The sequence below is a fragment of the Taudactylus pleione genome, unplaced genomic scaffold (assembly GCF_031769625.1).
Source record: "Taudactylus pleione unplaced genomic scaffold, aTauple2 ptg000082l, whole genome shotgun sequence".
NCBI lineage: Eukaryota > Metazoa > Chordata > Amphibia > Anura > Myobatrachidae > Taudactylus > Taudactylus pleione.
This window is the reverse complement of record NW_028284484.1, coordinates 2,296,422-2,319,039: the sequence shown is the minus strand read 5'-3', so window position 1 is coordinate 2,319,039 and position 22,618 is coordinate 2,296,422. Positions and strand designations below refer to the sequence as shown.

The 22,618-nt window shown below is 46.5% G+C and overlaps 1 protein-coding gene across 1 annotated transcript in view; it reads left to right on the top strand.

Annotated features, from left to right (window-relative positions):
- Positions 1-12,137, top strand: part of SLC2A5 (solute carrier family 2 member 5) — a 64,920-nt gene extending 52,783 nt beyond the window's left edge. The window contains exons 8-12 of the mRNA XM_088468225.1: positions 3,204-3,314; positions 5,196-5,297; positions 8,036-8,111; positions 9,718-9,845; positions 11,892-12,137. Coding sequence (XP_088324351.1) covers positions 3,204-3,314; positions 5,196-5,297; positions 8,036-8,111; positions 9,718-9,845; positions 11,892-12,137 — 663 coding nt within the window. The remainder of the gene's footprint in view (positions 1-3,203; positions 3,315-5,195; positions 5,298-8,035; positions 8,112-9,717; positions 9,846-11,891) is intronic.
- Positions 12,138-22,618: the final 10,481 nt, after the last annotated feature.

The following is a 22,618-nucleotide window of genomic DNA, read 5'->3' as shown; positions in this document are numbered from 1 at the left end:
CTAAAACTAACCTTCCCCCCCCCCTAACCCTCCCTTAGGGGCGCCTAACCCTAACCTCCCCCCCTAGTGCCTAACCCTAACCTCCCCCCAGGGGTGCCTAAACCTAACCCCCTCCTCAACCTAACCCTCCCAGGGTGTGCCTAACCATAACCTCCCCCGGTGGTGCCTAACCCTAACCCCCCTTCCCCTAGCCTAACCCTCCCGGGGGGTTGCCTAACCCTAAGTCCACCCAGGAGCCCCCTAAACGTAACCCCTCCACGGCTGTCCACTCCTGACGCCCGGCTTACATTCGTTCGTTATGCCGGGCGTCGAGGTTTCGGTAGGTCGATAATGATAGGCGTCGGGATTTTGATGTCTATCATTAGTCCCATGCTGGGATTTGACAGTCAGGAAGCTGGCGGTCGGCATTTCGACCGCTGGCTTCCTGACCGCATACCATTTTATAGGTGTGAGGGATCCAGCAACTGCGTCTTTGTATGCAGTTTCACTGGTGCATGTGTCTTTGTTCTGTTGGTCATTCTGAGTAGCCATAGGGTCATCTGATCTGAGTCCGATGCTTCGTATTGGGGTTTGGTACGCGAACCCGATGCTAATAATGCCGACAGCGTAATCCTGACGGTTGAAATCCCAATGCATGCAGGTAAGTATTCTAACCCTTCCCCTAACCCTACCTACACCCACAGTTCCCGCAGCCTAACCTTAACCCTCCACCCCCAGCAGCCAAATTCTAACACCCCCCGAAGCCTGACCCTACCTTCCCCTTCCGCAGCCTAACCCTCCCCCTAGTGCCTACCCCTAACCCTAATATTCACCATCGGGGTCGCAGCATTCGGAATTCTGAAGTTCAGATTCTGACTGCTGTCGAGATTCCGGCGCCTGAATTCTGTCTGCTGGGCTGGTGACTACATGCCAGGTCTTTGTACGCAGATGTTGTAACTTTTTACGCAGCCACTTGGATTTGCAAAGCATCCTGTCGGTGCCTCAATACAAAACCTGACGGCTGTTACATTTGCATAATAATTCTCAGTATCTGCGTAAAACGCTTTAGCGACAAGATTAGCGTACAACTCTTAGCAGGCACAATGATAATTAATAAATGCATGCTTGCCGACATTCTGACAGCCCCTCCCGGGAAGGGTCTGCCAGGTCGGCCAAGCAGGGGGACATGACGCTGCATATTGGGCGTGGCCAAGCATATTACCCGGTAATGGGGACGTAGTCACGGAATCACATAATTTTGGCCCCGCCCCACCCCTGCTACACAATATTGAGATTATCAGCATTGTGAAGCAGGGGGTGGGGTCATGATGACAGGATTCAGCGTGAATTGCATCATCGCCACCCACCCGCTGTGGGGGGGGGTTTGTCTAGTAATTGCGGGGGGGGGGGTGAAGTGGGGCCCGGGGGGTCGGCAGCCGGTCTGGAGGCTTGCCTACTTTTCCTGGGGGCTGGGAGCGGCACCTGATTTTCGGGAGGCTCCCGGCCGAATCGAGAGAGTAGGTAAGTATGATAAAATGTATACATTTAAACATGCTTTAGAACTCCCTCCCACAGAAAATGGAGTAGTCAGATGAAGATCAGGGCTGTTATAGCTATATACAGATTAGGTGGATGCCAATTTCACTTGATACAATCTGAATTGCAGATTGTGTAAATGTTTGAAAATCTTTTCAGATTCATTTCTTGTTTTACCACTTTATGTCTCATCATTGTTGAGGTTAATATAGCATAAACTAAAACATTCTCATGTAATTTGATATATTAATTAATAGATCACTTCTTTAGGGCATTTACAGAGCTGACGCGCAGTCAGGGCCAGACAAGGTAGCTGCTTTAAGGACAACACAGCATATGGGCACAGGTCCAGCTCCGCAAAGTGCTGTGTAGTTGTATTTCTGTGCTGTAACTTTGGTAGGAAAACTTCATCCTCAGATTGAGGCCTAACCAACAACAGCCAGGTTTTCCCATGATAGTGTTATGTAAGGTCATCAAAAAGACATTAGGATGACATTAACAGCGATGAATGGATTATGCCAGGTGTACAGTTTGGGGCTAATTCATGAACATGACCCATTTGTTGAATGCATCCTACAGTTTGTAATTTTGGGCATGCTCAGTAGCCAAGGAACTATTCACAGTTCAGTGTTGTACACATCTCAGTTGTATCTCCATTTGTGGCTGACTGGGTGTAACTGAGGGCCGCTATATTTCTACTATCTACTTTCATACTATATTTCTCTTTAAATTTTGCGTCTTAGTTGTATCGCAGACGCAGAGAAATGTTGCTCACAGTGTACTGCAGACGCTGGGTTGTGACTTTAACCACATGGCATGAGGAAAAACTGCGGCTGCTCTCATCAATTTTACACAGATTCAGACTCAGTGCACACAGATGTACAAATGTCGTGCACCCCATTGATCAGTGTACACTAGCAATGCATTTTTGTTGCTTCTATGTGTTTTAATTATGCAAATAAGACGCACATATTGAGCAGAAGAAGACGCTCAGCATGCCAAGTCCCTTAGGACCTGGCGCGTTGAGGGGTCCGAGTGGGGGCAACAGTAAAAAAAGGACACATCTGCATTCGCACGTATGCTAACTGTACTGGGGGCTTATCATGGGCGTACAGGAGGAATTGCAAGCTGTGCTGAATGGAGTTTACCAACAGATTATTTGCACCTGGTGCAGGGATAGTGCAATTTCACACTGATAGTGAAGACTGCTAATAGATGAATAGGAGCTATACGGCCACATAGACATGTGAAATGCTACATTTGGGTGAATATCTACATTTATTACAGTAGTAACATGCAACCCTGATACAGTCCTTATGTCTGGAAGCCAAGAGGAGTGGACTACGTTTAGCATCTTTGCATTTTGTCATTTTTGTGTCACCATTTCCACCACTGCAATAAAGTGATTAATTGTTGATTTTTTAATAATAAAATGCTACCATTTTCTTATACATGTAATAAGTACATAAGTACAAGCTAAACGCCATTTTGTCCAATAAATACACAAACAATGATAATAAGTGGCACATCTGTCCCATCTACTTATATGATACGAAATCAGAAAGGATTGTACAAGGATAAGTGCAAAATATATTTAATGGCTTTGGATCAGTGTCAATGCAATTCTGTATTTGAAGTTGAACTCTTTATTGAAAACATGCTTTAACTTGAACCTTATTCCTTCATAGGTTTATTACTATGCAGACACTATATACAGAACAGCTGGAGTTCCGGATGACACAGTTCAGTATGTAACCGTAGCAACGGGAGCTGTCAATGTTGTGATGACTTTGGCTGCAGTAAGTCCTATGTGTGTAGTCAGAGCATTGAACTGGTCAGTAACATTGTACACAAGCGCTCAGTATTCATCTAAATCATTTGTAGACAATAGGCTGCCCACTGGCTGCCTCTGTCCCAGCGAGGCTTCACCTGCCTGCTGCCGATCTAACTTATTATCTGCTTTTCTATGAAGCTTAAGCACTGCTTGATTAGTGCAGATGACCCTGTGGATGGATGAGAGGAGGAGCGATGTATGGAGACGACCTCCATTCACAGCATGAAGTTGGCTGAACAACGGTTGGGTAGATTGAACCGTTTGATTGCAATGAGGGAGATGTACTAAACTCTGGAAAGTGATAAATTGGAAAGTGATAAAACTACCAGCCACTCAGCTCCTAACTGTCATGTTACAGGCTGTGTTTGAAAAATGACAGATAGGAGCTGTTTGGGTGTTAGTTTATCACTCTCCAGTTTATCACTCTCCAGAGCTTAGTATCGACGGTATAGACCGGATTTCAGTTGTTTTCAGGTCCATACACTGGTGTAAAAAAACAAAAACAAATTACTTCAGCGCTAATCTAGCTTTTAAGAATCTTTATAGTTATTTTATTGTGTCACCAAATCTAAAAAAAATTCTATAATTACCGTATCAGCTGCAAGTCCACAATTACAGGGTGTGTGTACACCCAGAGAAAGACAAACTATATACTAAGAATGGGACTGCACTTATTTATTAGAACCAAGTTGTGAAATGACAGAAAAATTATATAGCAGTCAGGTTTCCCAATAATAATAATTTAATCACATATAAGAATAAAATACACATATATAACAAAACATTTCAACATATATTATTAGGAATAACTATAAATCTTAGATCACAAATTGTATAAAACGATCTGTATAATTTCAACATTCAATACATTGAATAGAATAGACCAGGGGTCTTCAAACTTGGCCCTCCAGCTGCTGTGGAACTACACATCCCAGCATGCACTGCCACCTTTTTGATATAACAGCATGCTAAAACTATGTGCAGTGCATGCTGGGATGTGTAGTTCCACAGCATCTGGAGGGCCAAGTTTGAAGACCCCTGGAATAGACCCATAAAAGCACCTATTGAGAGAACAAAATATTTTTTTATCTAATGTTCACTGATGGTTAGGTAGTATTCCACTTGCATGTGTATAAATAGAATATCCCGTGCAGAATGCTCTGTGAGGATCACATATGATTTAATAGTCCCAAATAGGAAGAAACCGCGAGGTAATGTTTATAAAGCTTAATTGATGTCACAAGCTTTGACCGCACTAGGTGTACCTGAACCGCGGGTTTGCTTTGGGAAATAGCCTGATTCGGGCAGCCCTGCTCCAGCAATCTTGTTTGGCTCCCGTGTGTTCCAGCTCAGGTTGGTCACTTAGCATCCACCGGGGTCTAGTGTAAACACCACAATGATATCTTGTGCGCTATGCTTCCTACATAAGGTTTGTATTCGGCACGACACTCCAGTGTCTTTAGCTCAGATCAAAGTGCTGTATATGGGATCTGACGCGTTTCGCCCTAATAGATTAGCGCTTTATCAGAACTATGATAAAGCCCTTATATATTAGGGTGAAATGCCCTCACCACGAAACGCGTGGTGAGGGCAGTTTTGGTAGAAGAGAGCAGCAGCCCAACTGAGGAAGGTCAGTAAGAGAGTGGGAGTAGAAATGTTTTACACATGACCACATCCTTGATAGTTCAATTTATGTCCCCTATTGCAGAGTCATGTGTGCCTCTCCTAATGTGGGTATAAATGTTGCTCTTGTTCAGCATCTGTTATGTAAAATCGCTTATCTCTAGATTAATGTCTATACAGATATTCCCAATGTATCATATCCTTTAAATCTCTCTTTCTTCAGATTTTCATTGTGGACTCCTGGGGTAGACGGTTACTTCTGCTCCTAGGTTTCGGGACATGCTGCATTGCTTGTATTGTTTTAACCATCGCACTTGTATATCAGGTGGGCACATCTTTTATTCTGATAAACACTCAGGGGCTTATGGGGTATATTTATCAAGCAGTGAAAAGCGTGGAGAAGTGGATCAGTGGAGAAGTTGCCCATAGCAACCAATCCTACCTATTATTTGATAGACTGTACTTGATAAATGCTATTTCAAAACTGATTGGTTGCTATGGGCAACTTCTCCACTAGCACACTTCTCCACGCTTTTCACTGCTTGATAAATAGACCCCTATGCGAGATGCCAGCTCTGACAAGATTCTGGCGAGTCTGCCTGTATTATTAAAGTGGCAGTCATTTAAGAGGCAACACCAACCTGGCCAGAGCCTGTATCCTGCAGCCTATTACATACGCCCCTCCGTCCCTGTACATTCCACAGCAATGTTCTCTTATGGTTTGTTTACATATCTGTCTGTGTGAATTAAACATTGTATTGCTCTCTGTGAATTGCTCATTGGCCCTGATTCAGAGCCGGACGCTCTGACCAGAGCGCTGGCTCTGAATCAGGGCCCACCTCCATAAATATGGAGCGTCCTCCTGGACGCTCGTATAGCTGTGGGCCACCACCCACAGCATATACGAGCGTGCAGGATGATGGTCGCGATGGTCTTGACCATCGCGACCATCGCCACTGCGAGCAGAAGCCTGCCAGGAGTGATTTTGGCTCTATCAGAGCCAAAATCACTCCCACTGACATCACTAGTGATGTCAGTGGGGCCAGCTTCTGACGGTAGGCATTCCCTTGGGAACGCCTCTGTCTGGCAGGCACGCCCCCGGCATGCCCACCAAAGGGGGCATGCTGTCAATCAACATCGACAGCACGCCCCATTTGATCAGACACTACGAGCGAAGGAAAGTCCTTCGCTCGTTGCATCTCGCGCATGCGCAGTGCAGACCATCGAACCACTTGCGAGCGGACAGCCGCTCGCGAGTGGGTCTGAATCAGGGCCATTGTTCCTTAGTAGACCTTCAGAAAAAAAGCTTGGACTGCTGTAACTATGTGGTGATGAATAATGTGGCATAACCGGGGGTTAAAGTGGGCCTGAATGGGCCAGAACTGCGTTCATCACTTCTATTTGGAGACGGAACCAGTACCGCCTCCTCCAACCCACCTAACCCCGGTGCCACAGGGAGGCTTCATTTGCCGGGCGCCCGCTGAGGTTTTGTTACCAGCAGGCGCCTGGCTCCCTCCCACAGCACCAGCCGTAGACTGGAGCTCACTCATGAGCTCCGGCTTCCGGGTCCCGCTGTGTGCAGTGCACTATGGGATAGACGTCATGACGTCTCTCCCATAGTTCAGATTGAGGAGCAGCCAGGGAGATCAGACGGGGAGTGGGGCTTAAGGGAAGTATTAGTTGTTTTTTGTTGTTGTGTAAGTGGCTTCACAATAGGGTACATTACTACAGGGGGCACTACTACTGGGGGCATTACTAAAGAGGGGCATTACTATTGGGGCACTACTACTGGGGGAACTACTACAGGGGCACTACTACTGGGGGAACTACTACAGGGGCATTACTACTAGGGGCACTACTATTGGGGGTACTATTACAGGGGGATTACTAATGGGGGCAATGCATAGGGGGCACTACTCCTGGGGGCACTGCATAAAGGGGGCTCTGTATAAGGGACACCACTACGGGGGGCACTGCATAAGGGGCATCATTACTGATGGCACTGCATAAGGGGCACTACTACAGTGGGCATTATGTGTAAGGGGCACCACTACAGTGGGCATTTTATGTAAGGGGCACTACTGCTGTGGGCATTGTATAAGGGGCACTACTGCTATGGGCATTGTATAAGGGACACTACTACTGTGGGCATTGTGTATAAGGCACACAAATGTGGGCATTGTGTAAAAGGGGCACTGCAGTGTGTCATACATGAATAAGATGCACTACTATGTGGTGTAATGTGAATCAAGAATGTGTTAGTGTGTGGCGTAATTTGTTTCGGGAATACTATTATGTGATCACGCCCCTTTCTTTTGTGAGCATGCCCCCTTTTTAACGGCACGCACGCGGTCCCTTTATTGACATTGCACTGAGGGGGGGGGGGGGGGCGGTGAGTTCCAGCACTTCCCTAGGACCCCTTTAAGTACTGGGCATAACCAACGTGGTTTAGGCCAGTGGTGCCAAATCTTTGTGTGAATTTGTTCTGGAACGCCACGTGCAGTTTGATCCTGGATCTTAAATCCCAAAACAGATTCCACATATCTTCTTGGGGTCCTGTCCCAGAGCTGGCACATTACTGATCTACAGATGCAAATAATATAATACATTTATTTTTGGAAAAACAGGTACTTGCAAATCTATGAACTCTGATGCATGTGTTAAAGCTATGTATATGTAGTCATGTCATTTTTCTTCAAAAACACATAATCTATACCTCAAACTAATGAGGGTGAAAAGACATAAAATGTGTTAGGTCCCACGCCTTCCACTAACTACATTATACACAGCAACCCGGGCTGGCAGAACATAGTAAGACTGGTATTCCAGCCTGCCTGCCTGCCTGCCTGCCTGCCTGCCTGTCCTGAAAAAAATATATTTTCCTGTGTCGGCAGGTTGGCGGCTGCTGTTTCACACTCCTCATACCCAGGTGCTTATCATTCCCCTGCCTCATCCACCAAGAAATAATCCTTTATTTTTCTTTTTGAAAGGGAGAGAGAGGTGGTCATAAATGTATGTATTGAGGCCATTTACTTGTGTTAATCATAACTCATTTCCTTTCAGAGCACCGTGCATTGGATGCCCTACCTTAGCATTGCCTGTGTCATCATCTATGTCATTGGTCATGCCATAGGACCCAGTAAGTAGATTGTGGTAAAGGCATATTTGAGATCTTTCATTTTAATTTTACTGAGTGTGAGAGAGGTTAGTGTGAGAGAGAGATGAGTGTGTGAGAGAGAGGTGAGTGTGAGAGAGGTCAGTGTGAGAGAGAGAGGTAAGTGTGAGAGAGAGAGGTGAGTGTGTGAGAGAGGTGAGTGTGAGGTAAAACAGTAAAGGGAGAGATTCATTCTCTGACTAGAAAGTCCTATAACTTTTCATTATTGCCCATCTATCTGTATCATTACTGGGCCACTGTCAATTAATAAACAGTTTGGGGGCTATAGTACATTTACTATGCAGCTTTTTTCAAAACCGCTGCGTCCTCAAACGCTTAATTTAAAGGTGCAGTTGTATTCAATATAAAACATGCCTGGTTTTGTACTTAATAAAATTGCCTCTTTAAACCCAGTGGTGGAAACCGCTAAGGGCACAGTGGCTTTAAAAAGTGCTGCATAGTAAATTTAGTATTAAAAGCAGGCCGGGATTTCAAGATTTTCTGCCCAATTTCTGCACCTCTGCCCAATTTAATATAAAACCTTAAGAGCGCTCTCACAAACACGCGCTGAGAAAAAGGACGAAACACATGACGACTATCGTGCGTTCTACTGATGCATTTAGAATGTGCTTTCTATGCGGTATTACCAATACGATCTGTTATACTGGTGGCACTCATTCATAGCTTTGAGAAATACAGCAGGTCATGGTAAGTTTTTAAACACTGTATTAACATTTTACAATGAGCATCGGACATGGGGCCTTATTCAGAGATGTACATAAACCCAATGTTCACACAGATCTGTGTATGCGCATAAACCGCACTTTGCAGGACCAGATCTGGGCTGTGATGTCGCTTCCAGTGTGCCAAATACTGCAGCATGACTGACCTGCTGCTGGCGTTTGGGGTGGTGACAGAGCGGCGACATGAAGTGTTACAGAAAACAGGGGCGTGTTGTACCCATTTTCTGGCCATGCAGAAGCCAATGGCTGCGTCCTTCCAAGACATCCTGAGTAACCTGAGGGTTACTCAGATGTCTGATGGTCACGCAGTTGATCCGATAACTGCATCTTCAGACACAGTATCTGATCAGGGAAGCCGGCAGTGGGCGTCTTTTTACGTAGACGCCTCCTACTGCTTTTGCATATTTTAGCCCAGCTGCTGTGTACACATATGCAGCGGATGTGCTACTGCGTTCATCTCTTAATCGGGCCCTTAATAGGTAAACCTTGAACGCAATCGGCATTTGCAAATTTTGAATCCAATAGGGGTTAAAGTGTGATTGTACTGTACTTCATACATGTTCATGGCCATCAAGCCAGGGATATTCAACCAAACTTGAACCAGTTCAAAAATTTTGAGCATCTCTACCTACAGCCATACAATATTCTCAGAAAATGGTAGAAAGTCATTATGAACAGACATACGAGGTGCAGTCTACAACCAGACTGGGACAATAAAGCTGCAATAGTGAGAATATTAATTATGATACTGTATTATGCTTCATATAAAGAGTTTTCAAAAGTATATATATATTATTATATTATATTTTAATAATATAAAAAACATGTTTCCCTCTCTCTGCCTTTAGGCCCTATACCATACGTGATCACCACTGAGATGTTTCGCCAAGCCTCCCGTCCTGCAGCTTTTATGGTGGCTGGCAGTGTACACTGGTTGTCAAACTTCATTGTTGGGCTAATCTTTGAATTTCTTAGGGTGAGTGCCTGGTATAGGCTGCCATGGGTTAGTGCCTGGTATAGGCTGCCATGGGTTAGTGCCTGCTATAGGCTGCCATGGGTTAGTGCCTGCTATAGGCTGCCATGGGTGAGTGCCTACTATAGGCTGCCATGGGTGAGTGCATGCTATAGGCTGCCATGGGTGAGTGCCTGCTATAGGCTGCCATGGGTGAGTGCCTGCTATAGGCTGCCATGGGTGAGTGCCTGCTATAGACTGCCATGGGTGAGTGCCTGCTATAGGTTGCCATGGGTTAGTGCCTGCTATAGGCTGCCATGGGTGAGTTCCTGGTGTAGGCTGCCATGGGTGAGTGCCTGCTATAGGCTGCCATGGGTGAGTGCCTGGTATAGGTTGCCATGGGTGAGTCCCTGGTATAGGCTACCATGGGTGAGTGCCTGGTATAGGCTGCCATGGGTTAGTGCCTGGTATAGGCTGCCATGGGTGAGTGCCTGGTATAGGCTGTCATGGGTGAGTGCCTGGTATAGGCTGCCATGGGTTAGTGTCTGGTATAGGCTGCCATGGGTTACTGTCTGGTATAGGCTGCCATGGGTGTCTGGTATAGGCTGCCATGGGTGAGTGTCTGGTATAGGCTGCCATGGGTGAGTGCCTGGTATAGGCTGCCATGGGTGAGTGCCTGGTATAGGCTGCCATGGGTTAGTGTCTGGTATAGGCTGCCATGGGTTAGTGTCTGGTATAGGCTGCCATGGGTGAGTGCCTGGTATAGGCTGCCATGGGTGAGTGCCTGGTATAGGCTGCCATGGGTTAGTGTCTGGTATAGGCTGCCATGGGTTAGTGTCTGGTATAGGCTGCCATGGGTTAGTGTCTGGTATAGGCTGCCGTGACTAAAGTAAAAAAAATAACTTAAAACCTTTTAAAAGCATATTAGTGTTCTGGTCCCGTCATTTGCCATGTCACTTGTTACTGTGCCCATTATTCAATGTCTACGTCTATCTTCCCATTTCTGCCCCCCTCCCATTCTCTCTCATCTCTGTCCGTCTTATCTTTCTCCATTTCTCTCTGTTCTCCTCCTGCTTCTGTCTCTCTGTAATCACTGTCCTCTCTCCCCATTTCTCTCTCTCTCTCTCTCTCTTATCTTTGTTCTCCCTTCCCACCTCTTTCTCCCACTTCCTCCTCCCACCCTCTATCTCTCTAATCTCTTTACCTGTCACCCTTCTCTTAGCTCTGTCCCCTTAAGCTGGCCATACAGTAGTACGATGCAATTCATTGTACGTTTTCCCTTGAATTCCCCGGCAGATCCCTGTCAGTCCCAACCACATGATTTGGTGCTTTTTTCACACACAGGATCTGCATACGATTATGATAGATAACATGGGCTGCACATCTGATCATACAATACGTTTTAAGAGCGGCGGGAGCACGCATCGGATCATATCCTACCTAAATACTACACAATTGCAACACATTGTACGATGCGTCTAAAATCGGGCAATCGGCCTGAAATCGCTGTAGTGTATGTCCAGCATTACTCCCCACCAGAAGGAGAGAGGCTCCTCCTCCCTGCTCACATGCACTGAGGACAAAGCATCAGGAACAGTGAAAGCTGACTGCGGATCTGTGCCCTCCTGTCAGTGCCACCTCTCCCCAGCATGGGATGATGGGTACAGACTTCCATTCTGCTACTACTGTTCCTGGTGCTCTGTCTAGGGATGGCCTTCAATCATTGATGGTTTGCCACCGATAGCGGAGATCCAGTGGTTCCCTGCCAACAAATTATTGTTGATTTTCTTTTTTGCTTTCCAGCGCAGTGGACATGGCACTTTGCCCCATTTCGAATGGGTCAATCAGCCCCCTTCTCTGATTGGTCCACCACCAGCTCCACTCCCCATTACACCACTAGGCCCATGCCTCTCTTACCTGATTAGCCCACAGGGATGTTTATCGATGGTGCAAATGTGCCAGTGTAAAATACTGATGGTAGCCACTAGACTGCCATTACGTAGATTATATTATAGATGTGCTGTGTTTGTGTTAAATTTGATCACATTTTCTCTTAATTTTCCCTTGCAGAATGGATTAGGACCGTACTGTTTTGTCCTGTTTGCTGCCATCTGTTTAGCTACATTCCTTTTCATATATTTTATTATTCCTGAAACCAAGGGCAAAACATTCCTGGAGATCAGTCAGCTGATGGCAAAGAGGAATGGACTTGAGGAGAGAACAGACTCCAAGGAATTTCAAGACCTGAACCCAGCGTTATGTGAAATGCCACTGGAAAAACAGGGGATAACTGTAACTAATAATACTCCACTGTGACCATTTATTTCCTTACTGGACTGTATTCTGCTGCTTGCACAGTTAAACTGCTATGAAAACTACTCATCACCCTTCATTTAAAGGTTTACAGAATAGCAGCTCCACCCAGCATTTTACAGATGGCTATGCAAGGTGGACTTCTGTTTGCCCGATTTCTACATAACGAGCTAGACATATGGAAGCTTCTTCTTTTATTGTCCATGGTGTTCCTCATTTAATAAACATTTTACTTTTTTATTATTCACATTTTTGAAGTGGTCATAAGATATTCTATTATTTAAATCATATATTATTAATATCATACTTTGCCTACTTTTGAAAATTAGTTTCAGGGAGATTATAGTCGGTTGTAGTATATGCCATCGAGGGGGTGTGCCATGCTCTGCCCTAAGGGCGTGTCTAGCTATTACTATGGCATACCTCCCAACATGACCCTCTCCAGGAGGGACACACTGCTCTGGTCCTGGACTTCCCTGGTAAGAGGTGGGGCTGCAGTGCTGTTCAAAATTCAAATAGGGGAACCTCACTAACTGTCATTTCACACGCTGCCAAACATCACTGGCTGGGACTCACTGGCAGTTGGTGTGACTCCCCTATTTGAATTTTGGAATGTACCGCAGCCCCACCTCTGGAGCCTCCACCAATCATAAATTACCAGGGAAGTCCAGGACCAGAGCATTGTGTCCCTCCTGGAGAGGGTCATGTTGGGAGGTATGCTATGGGCGTATCTATTTGGTAGTTGATAGATCCCATTCAGTAGATGTACCCAGACGTCACCCATATCTATATCTACTCAGGGGTGAGACACTGGCAATAACAGGAGATCAGGTTTAGATACTGCAAAATGCGGTTGTGGGTAAGAGTCACGGCTGTCCAGTTGCTGTGCGTTGGCCAGGGCCAGATTAACAATGGGGCGGATGGAGCTACAGCTCCAGGCCTCCACATAAAAATAGGCCCATTGTCATGACAACATGATGTTGACTGGCCATCTGCTCTCCACACAGTCAGCCTATTTACCTCACAAAATTAAGCATTTTTTTTCTTTTACATATTTAGGGAGACATTGGGTCTGAGAGAATAAGGGTGTACACGCCCACATGGCACTAGCCACACCCACACAGCACTGGTCACACCTCCTCTCTTCTCATCATAGGCCCTTGGTCATTTTCAGCTCCAGGCCCATGTGGCCCTCAATCCGGCCCTGGCGTTGGCTGGTGTCTCAATGCTGTTGCAGCGGTGCAGGATGTGTCATATGTACAGTCTTCTCCCATATATATATTAATACCACATATCAGTGTGTGCTGGAAGCTGTGTCCTCCTCCCCTCATATACCACTACACAGCCCCCTTTATTGTAATTAATAAAAATAATACTGTATGTCAGTGTTCTGGAAGCTGTGTTCCCTCCCCTTATATATCACTACACAGCACCCTCTATTGTAAATAATACTGTATGTCAGTGTTCTGTAAGCTGTGCTCCCTCTCCTTATATATCACTACACAGCCCCCTCTATTGTAAATAATAGAAATAATACCCCATGAAGTGTGTACTGGGAGTTAACTGACTCCCTCAACTATTCCTTCCTGGGCCAGTGTCCAGTCTCCACAGTTTTTTACTTACCAGGTATTCATGACTCTGCTGCTGCTGCTCAGTTCTCACTGTACCTGCAATGATAGCGTGGCTGCCGTGGAGCGAAGGAAAGAGCGGAGGGAGCAGGTCCCGCAGCAATGTCAAGACGAGGTAAGGGCACTGTGGCCGTACAGGCTGCGCTGCCAACCACCCGCCCTTCTACCGCTTATGATTTTACATACAGCCGTCCACGCTGTAATCGGGCTTTGGGGAAGCCAGTGACTGTGTGTCGGGCTAAGTGGCCGGCCACCGCTACTCACAAACCTGCGGTGGCCGGCCTATAGTATTAATTGTGACATCCTCAAGCCCCGCCCCCCGTCACATTCGGACTCGCACATGTGCAGTCTGGATTTTTGATGGGGTAGTGGAGAAAGCAGGGGATTCACTGTATATTTCGGGGTAGCGGGAGCTCCCACCTTAAAGCGGGAGTCTCCCATGGAATTCGGGAGGGTAGGCAAGTATGATTAATATTGCATTATAAATAAGAGCATCTAAACTTTCAAAGAGTTGTCCTACAAGCATTCGGGGCTTATGTATTTGTTTTCAAAACTCTCCAGGCTATCATAACTAAACTATCGTCCATTGCTGGTACGATGGTAGTGAATATCAGGGATGTGCAGTCAGGGTAGGCAGGAGAGGCAGAGCCTTCTCTGTCATACTCCTGAGATTTGATATAAAAATGATTAGAATAATACGAAAAAGATATTTATAACTTATAAACATCTTCTTTGTTTATTGTAATCATTTTTATAGTTAATACTCACCAGCTTTGTTGAACTACCTGGGACTGCAGGGAGACGAGAGATGAGACAGCAACAGCTCAGCCTCGCTTCTGTACAGTCAGACACGGCTTGCAGAGCTGGGGGCAGGGCCACACCATGGGCAGTAGGCTGCACAGAACGAGAGCTAATAGAGGCATGCCTCTGAGTATGTGCAGGTGCCTTGAGCACTGATGAACACCTTGCAGGTATCTGTGACCAGAAAGTGCACTGAAGGGTTTAGGGATCAAAAAGATACAGTGATGCAGGTAGGAGAATCAATGGACACTGAAGCTTAGTGCAGTGAGAGGAGAGTTACAGTGAGTAGGGGGTGAGACAGGCTCCCAGCACTCAGACCCATTTCCAAGTGTGGCTCCCCAGCCATTGACCTCACCGCACATCACTGTTGAATATGTCCCAAATATCAAATGTCCCAGGCAAGGGCATAACTACTGGTATAGCAGCCTGTGCCGCTGATATGTGGCATGGCAGTGACAGTGGGCTGCCAATACATGTCCATTCTCTGCAATGGCCGCAGCATGCATGCATAGTTGGGCCCCATTTGGACTTTCAGTTGAACTATGATAATTCTTAAGAACACCAAATGGGTCCCCACTGTGTATGTGGATGTAATAATTAGGGCGACAATAGCACAATGTCGACAGTTATGTTGTTGACATTGGTAAAATATTGACAGGCAACATGTTGACATGAAATACCGACATTGCCAGAATATTAACATTAGGAGTAGGCTGCTGGGCGGGAGGGTTACGGTTAGGCACTACAGGGAGGTTCGGGTTAGGCGTTAGTGTTAGGGCAGGTATACTCACCGGAATGCAGCTCCATCAGATGGCACAGCTGGTACTGACAGTCACATGACAGCCGGGACCCGGAAGATGGTAAAGGAGCCACTTTAGCCGTCAGGATCATGTAAGTCACCACTGGGTCACTAGGGACGATAGGTCAACATTCTAACATGTTGACTTTTTATCAGTTTCTACATGGTGAGAGTCGACACGACCAATAGCTATATTATGACCATGTCGACATTCTCATGGTGACATTATTAATGCCGACATACTCTGTGTATGTGCCTTCCCTGTGCATGCTCATGTGGTCAGAGGAGTTAAGCTGCCACCACCACTCGAATTACTGCTATGCCCACAGCAATTGTTAGTTATCTCCCTGGTTCCAACTATTTTTGGAGATGGGGAGACAGAATTTGGAACTAGAATGGATATTATATTATTACCTGGAGATTCCTTTTTAATTACATTCTTAGCCATACTTGCCTACCCTCCCGAATCGGCCAGGAGCCTCCCAAAAATCGTGTGCCACTCCTGGGCCCCCAGAAAGGCAGGCAAGCCTCCCGGCGGCCTCCGCCCCCCTCCCCCGCAATTATCTGTGAAACATGCAGCGGGGAGGGGGGGGGTGTAGAGATTCACTCTGAATCGTGTCATTTTGGCCCTGCCCCCTGCTGCACAATGCCAGTACAAAATGATGCGATCACGTGGCCCCGCCCCCCACCCTACCCACAAATGGCGATCATCTGTCCGGCCAGGGCCGGCGCTACCATTAGGCAAGTTTAGGCATGGGCCTAAGGGCGCCGGCCACTAGAGGGCGCCGCTGGATCCACGAAAAAATAAAAGGAGAAAGGGATGCCTGTTTCAGTCCCTGCAAGCCCCCGGATCTCCCCCAGCCCCTGGTACTGCAATCTCACCTGTCAGTCCGGTAGAGTCAGCACTCAGCAGCAGTGATGACAGCCCTTTTTCCTGCCTTCCCCCGGAGCTGCCAGCCTGTCACTCACATCGGAAGCTCCGCCCCCTAAGCAACACGAGGAACAGGCCTGCTGCTGCAGCTGAATGGAGCCAGGTAAGGGTTCTCTGTTATGTATGTATGAGTGCGCGCAGTGTTAGTGTGTATAAGGGCTGGCAGTATTAGTGTCTGTGTGTGTGTATGAGTGCTGGCAGTGTTAGTGTGTGTGTATATGAGTGCTGGCAGTGTTAGTGTGTATGTATGAGTGCTGGCAGTGTTAGTGTGTGTGTATGTATGTGTGCTGGCAGTGTTAGTGTGTGTGTATGAGTGCTGGCAGTGTCAGTGTGTGTGTGCATGAGTGCTGGCAGTGTTATTGTGTGTATGAGTTCTGGCAGTGTTAGTGTGTGTGTGCATGAGTGCTTGTAGTGTTAGTGTGTGTGTGTATGAGTGCTGGCAGTGTTAGTGTGTGTATGTATGAGTGCTGGCAGTGTTAGTGTGTGTGTGTATATGAGTGCTGGCAGTGTTAGTATGTATGTATGAGTGCTGGCAGTGTTAGTGTGTGTGTGTATGTATGTGTGCTGGCAGTGTTAGTGTGTGTGTATGAATGCTGGCAGTGTCAGTGTGTGTGTGCATGAGTGCTGGCAGTGTTATTGTGTGTATGTGTATGAGTGCTGGCAGTGTTAGTGTGTGTGTACATGAGTGCTGGCAGTGTTAATGTGTGTGTGTATGCGTGCTGGCAGTGTTAGTGTGTGTATGTATGAGTGCTGGCAGTGTTAGTGTGTGTGTGTATATGAGTGCTGGCAGTGTTAGTGTGTATGTATGAGTGCTGGCAGTGTTAGTGTGTGTGTATGTATGTGTGCTGGCAGTGTTAGTGTGTGTGTATGAGTGCTGGCAGTGTCAGTGTGTGTGTGCATGAGTGCTGGCAGTGTTATTGTGTGTATGTGTATGAGTGCTGGCAGTGTTAGTGTGTGTGTACATGAGTGCTGGCAGTGTTAATGTGTGTGTGTATGAGTGCTGGCAGTGTTAGTGTGTGTATGTATGAGTGCTGGCAGTGTTAGTGTGTGTGTGTATATGAGTGCTGGCAGTGTTAGTGTGTATGTATGAGTGCTGGCAGTGTTAGTGTGTGTGTATGTATGTGTGCTGGCAGTGTTAGTGTGTGTGTATGAGTGCTGGCAGTGTCAGTGTGTGTGTGCATGAGTGCTGGCAGTGTTATTGTGTGTATGTGTATGAGTGCTGGCAGTGTCAGTGTGTGTGTGCATGAGTGCTGGCAGTGTCAGTGTGTGTGTGCATGAGTGCTGGCAGTGTCAGTGTGTGTGTGCATGAGTGCTGGCAGTGTCAGTGTGTGTGTGCATGAGTGCTGGCAGTGTCAGTGTGTGTGTGCATGAGTGCTGGCAGTGTTATTGTGTGTATGTGTATGAGTGCTGGCAGTGTTAGTGTGTGTGTGTGTGTGTGTGTATATATGAGTGCTGGCAGTGTTAGTATGTATGTATGAGTGCTGGCAGTGTTAGTGTGTATGTATGAGTGCTGGCAGTGTTAATGTGTGTGTATGAGTGCTGGCAGTGTCAGTGTGTGTGTGTATGAGTGCTGGCAGTGTTATTGTGTGTATGTATATGAGTGCTGGCAGTGTTAGTGTGTGTGTGCATGAGTGCTGACAGTGTTAATGTGTGTGTGTATGAGTGCTGGCAGTGTTAGTGTGTGTGTGTATGAGTGCTGGCAGTGTTAGTGTGTGTGTGTATGAGTGCTGTCAGTGTTAATGTGTGTATGTGTATGAATGCTGGCAGTGTTAGTGTGTGTATGTGTATGAATGCTGGCAGTGTTAGTGTGTGTGTGTGCATGAGTGCTGGCAGTGTTAATGTGTGTTTGTGTGTGTATGAGTGCTGGCAGTGTTAGTGTGTATGTATGAGTGCTGGCAGTGTTAGTGTGTGTGTATGTATGTACAGTAGGAGTGCTGGCAGTGTTAGTGTGTGTGAGTCCTAGCAGGGTTAGTGTGTGTGTATGTATGTGTGCTGGCAGTGTTAGTGTGTGTGTATGAGTGCTGGCAGTCTTAGTGTGTGTGTATGAGTGCTGGCAGGGTTAGTGTATATGTATGAGTGCTGGCAGGGTTAGTGTATATGTATGAGTGCTGGCAGTGTTAGTGTGTGTGTGTGTGTGTATGTGTGACACTGCTGTGTATATTATAAACTGGGGACTCTGATGCGTGGTATATTATGAATTGTAGGGAGCAGGGGCAGTTGCTGAAATGTTGCCTAGTGTGCCCGGAAACCTTGCACCGGCCCTGTGTACGACCGTGCCCCCCTGCCCTGCCGATCTGGCTGCTCCCTCCCAGAAGGGGAAGCCAGAATGTCGGTAACCATATTCTTAGCACCTCTTAAAGGAGAGGTTGTGACACTGCTCCATAAGTACAACAACAGTAATGCTGTAGATTATAGGAAAGTATTCAGCCAATACACAGTCAATTTTGAAAAAGTTTCTGTTCTATTTTTGTATGTAACTGCTGTTTGCATGGATGTGTTTTGATTGTGTGCCCTCATGACACCTAACTGTGTGTGCAAAGGTCACTGTTTTCCAACTGCAGTCCTCAGGGACCCCTTAACAGTGCATGTCTTCCAGAACTCCTAGTTGGTGCATATGTGTAGTCCATACTTGCCTACTTTTGAAAAAGCATTTCAGGGAGACTGTGAAAGCAATACCTATGAGCGCTGCGGTATAGTGGGCGTGTACTGCTACATCTGAGAGGCGTGTCATAATACTGACTTACATCCAAATATAAATGAGCCAAAAAGCAGTTAGTAAGATCTATTTGTTGATGAAAATACTCTGATACTTCTCAGAAAATGCATGTAGCCACAGGGATCACTGATATCATGATACTAATGATCTCAATTGAATGTATATAGCTCAGTGTTTTTTAATAGAACAGCTTCATAATGGGGGTAAGGTGCAATCCAGGAGATTGCTAGGGGTAAATTTACTAAAGGTTGATTTAGATTTTGACATTTGATTTGCATTAAATTTTCATTCGATTTTGTATTTTTATATTAACTAAAGGCCAAATCAAATGTAAAATCGAACTTAAAAACGAATTTTACTCAAATCACACTCAAAATCGAAAATCGGAAAACATTGGTACTTTTACATAGACCAACACACAAATCCCTTATTTGCTATTATTCTATTTGAAATCGAACACAAAATCGAACTTCAAATTCCCAAATGAATAGACCTGCTTTATGCTTTCGATTTTAGCATGAGCAGGTCGGATTGACACAGTTACATGCATACATCAGTGAGATGCCTGCATGTATCTTCCTGTAAAGTGCTTAGAAAGAGTTAAGTTTAGAAAAAAAATTAGTTGCCCCCCCCTCCCCCTTAAAACAGAACCAGCCCTGGACTTTTCATAGCCAGTCCTGGTTGTGTAAGTGCAGTTAAATAATTGCATAGGGTTCCACTGAACTAAGCACAACCAGCACAGGGCTCTGAGTCGGTCATGGTTCTAGAATCACAGGGGAAAAAATTGCGTGGGGTTCCCCTGTAATTTCCAGAACCAGCACCGGACCCTTTCTAGCAGGGGGGGCTGATGCCACAGCCAGGGGAGCCCTTTCACCAGGCCCCCCAGCTGCAGCATCAACCCTGACCACTAGTCCTTTAATGGGGAGTTGGGGACCCCCCAATAAAGGGGTCCCCCTGGCCTAGGCCTAGCTGTTGTATAAAAAAAAGAAGTATAAACATTGTCTTTACAGTAGAACTGCAGGTCTCAGAAAGCCTCCCCCGCATGCTGGTACTTGGAGAACCACAAGTACCAGCATGCGGGGCATTAAGGGCCCACTGATACCTGTAGTTCACCTGTAAAGAAAGGCATAAATAAACACAATACACACCATGATAGTAAAAGTTTTAATACATACATACACACTCACACATACTCACCTACATTACCTGGACTGGTCCGCTTCTCCCCGTAGGCATCCATGGTCTTGGTAAAACAACAAAATTAATAAACAAGAACCATGAACTAGGTAACAACCATGATGGTTGTTACCTCCTGAATGAAGAGCCGTATCTGAGCGTTCATTGGCTGAGAGAGGTCAGCCCCCACCTCTCTCAGCCAATGAACGGCTCCCTCCATTGAAGTCAATGGAGAGCCGCAGGGTTATTAAAATTTATTCTGCGGTTCCCACCGGGGATAGCCCCGGGCTATCAGCCTAGGCCTGGGGTGCCCTGGAGAGGGGGACCCCTCCTCCTCCCGCTAGAAAAATGAAAAGAGTTAAGCTGGCAAAAGCACAGCAAAGAACTGTGCGTTCTAAGAGGATATCACAAATCCCCAAGGAGAGTCCAAGTGTGTCGGCGGTTGCGATGCCTGACCTTCCTAACACTGGATGGGATGAGGTGGCTCCTTCCACCATTTGCACGCCCTCTGCAAGTGCTGGAAGAAGCACCCACTGTCCAGTTGCTGATATTCAAATTGAAGATGTCACTGTTGAAGTACAACAAGATGAGGATATTGGTGTAGTTGGCACTGAGGAGGAAGTTGACGAGGAGGATTCTGGGGGTGATGTGGTTTGTTTAAATCAGGCACCGGGGGAGACAGTTGTTGTCCATGGGATAAAAAAGCCCATCGTCATGCCTGGGCAGAAGACCAAAAAATCCACCTCTTCGGTCTGGAATAATTTCTATCCAAATCCGGACAACAAGTGCCTTGCCATATATAGCTTATGTAAAGGTGTAATGAGTAGGGGTAAGGACATTAACCACCTAGGAACATCCTCCCTTATACGTCACCTGCATCACATTCATAAAAAGTCACTGTCAAGTTCAGAAACTGTGGCTAAGACCATAAGCAGTTCAGGGACACCTAAATCCCTTTGTCCTGTTGTATCCAAGCGCCTGCAAACCACACCAGCAACTCCCTCCTCATCAATTTCCTCCTCAATCAGGATCAGAAGTAGTCCTGCAGGCCATGTCACTGGCATGACTGACTCCTTTCCTATCTGGGATTCCTCCGGAGGATCCTGCATTGCTACGCCAACTGCTGCCGCTGCTGCTAGAAGTCGTTCATCATCCCAGAAAGGAAGTTGGAACACCACTACTTATTTTACTAAACAATTGACAGTCCAACAGTCCTTTGCGAGGATGAAGTACGACAGCAGTCATCCTGTTTCAAAGCGGATAACTGAGGCCTTCACAGCTATGTCTATGTCGGTGTTAAACGTGCGTCCGGTATCCGCCATTAGTGCAGTGGGATTTAGACAATTGATGGAGGTAGTGTGTCCCCGGTACCAAATCCCGTTTAGATTCCACTTCACTAGGCAGGCGATACAGAGAATGTACAGAGATGTCAGAAAAAGTGTCCTCAGTGTCCTAAAAAATGCGGTTGGACAAGTGGAACAGGGCAGACCAAGGACTATATGGCTGACAGCCCATTGGGTAGATGTATCACCATACGCAGCAACAACAGCAGTGTCACCAGTAGCAGCATCTCAGAAACGCCAGCTCATTCCAAGGCAGGCTACACTATGTATCACCAGTTTCAGTAAGAGGCACACCGCCGACAACCTCTTAGAGAAACTGAGGGAAATCATCGCCCAATGGCTTACCCCACTTAGGGGATTTGTGATATCTGACAACGCCACCAATATTGTGCAGGCATTACATCTGGGCAAATTCCCCCCATGTTTTGCTCACACAATAAATTTGGTGGTGCACAATTTTTTGAAAAACAACAGGGGCTTGCAGGAGACGCTTTCGGTGGCCCGAAAAATTTCTGGCCACTTTCGCCATTCAGCGACTGTGTGCCAAAGACTGGAGAGCCAGTAAACACTCTTGAACCTGCCCTGCCATCACCTGAAGCAAGAGGTTGTAATGCGGTGGAACTCAACCCTCTATATGCTTCAGAGGATGGAGGAGCAGCAAAAGGCCATTCAAGCCTATACATCCACCTATGACATGCAAAGACCTGCTGGTAAAAACACTGTCAGCTGAAGCAGAACGTGACACGGCAACAGCTCCTTCTTCATTTTCTCCCCCAACTGGGGCTGCCAGGAAACAACTTAAGATATCCTAACGAACCCGCTGGCAGTGATGCAGGGCAGGCAGGAACAAGTTTGGACATTTGGTCCAGACTGAAGGACCTGCCAACAATTTCTGACATGTCTACTGTCACTGCATATGATGCTGTCATCATTGAAAGAATGGTGGAGGATTACATCGGTGACAGCATCCAAGTAGGCATGTCAGACAGTCCATACCTGTACTGGCAGGAAAAAGAGGCAATTTGGAGGCCCCTGTACAAACTGGCTCTATTTTACCTAAGTTGACTCCCTCCAGTGTGTACCCCGAAAG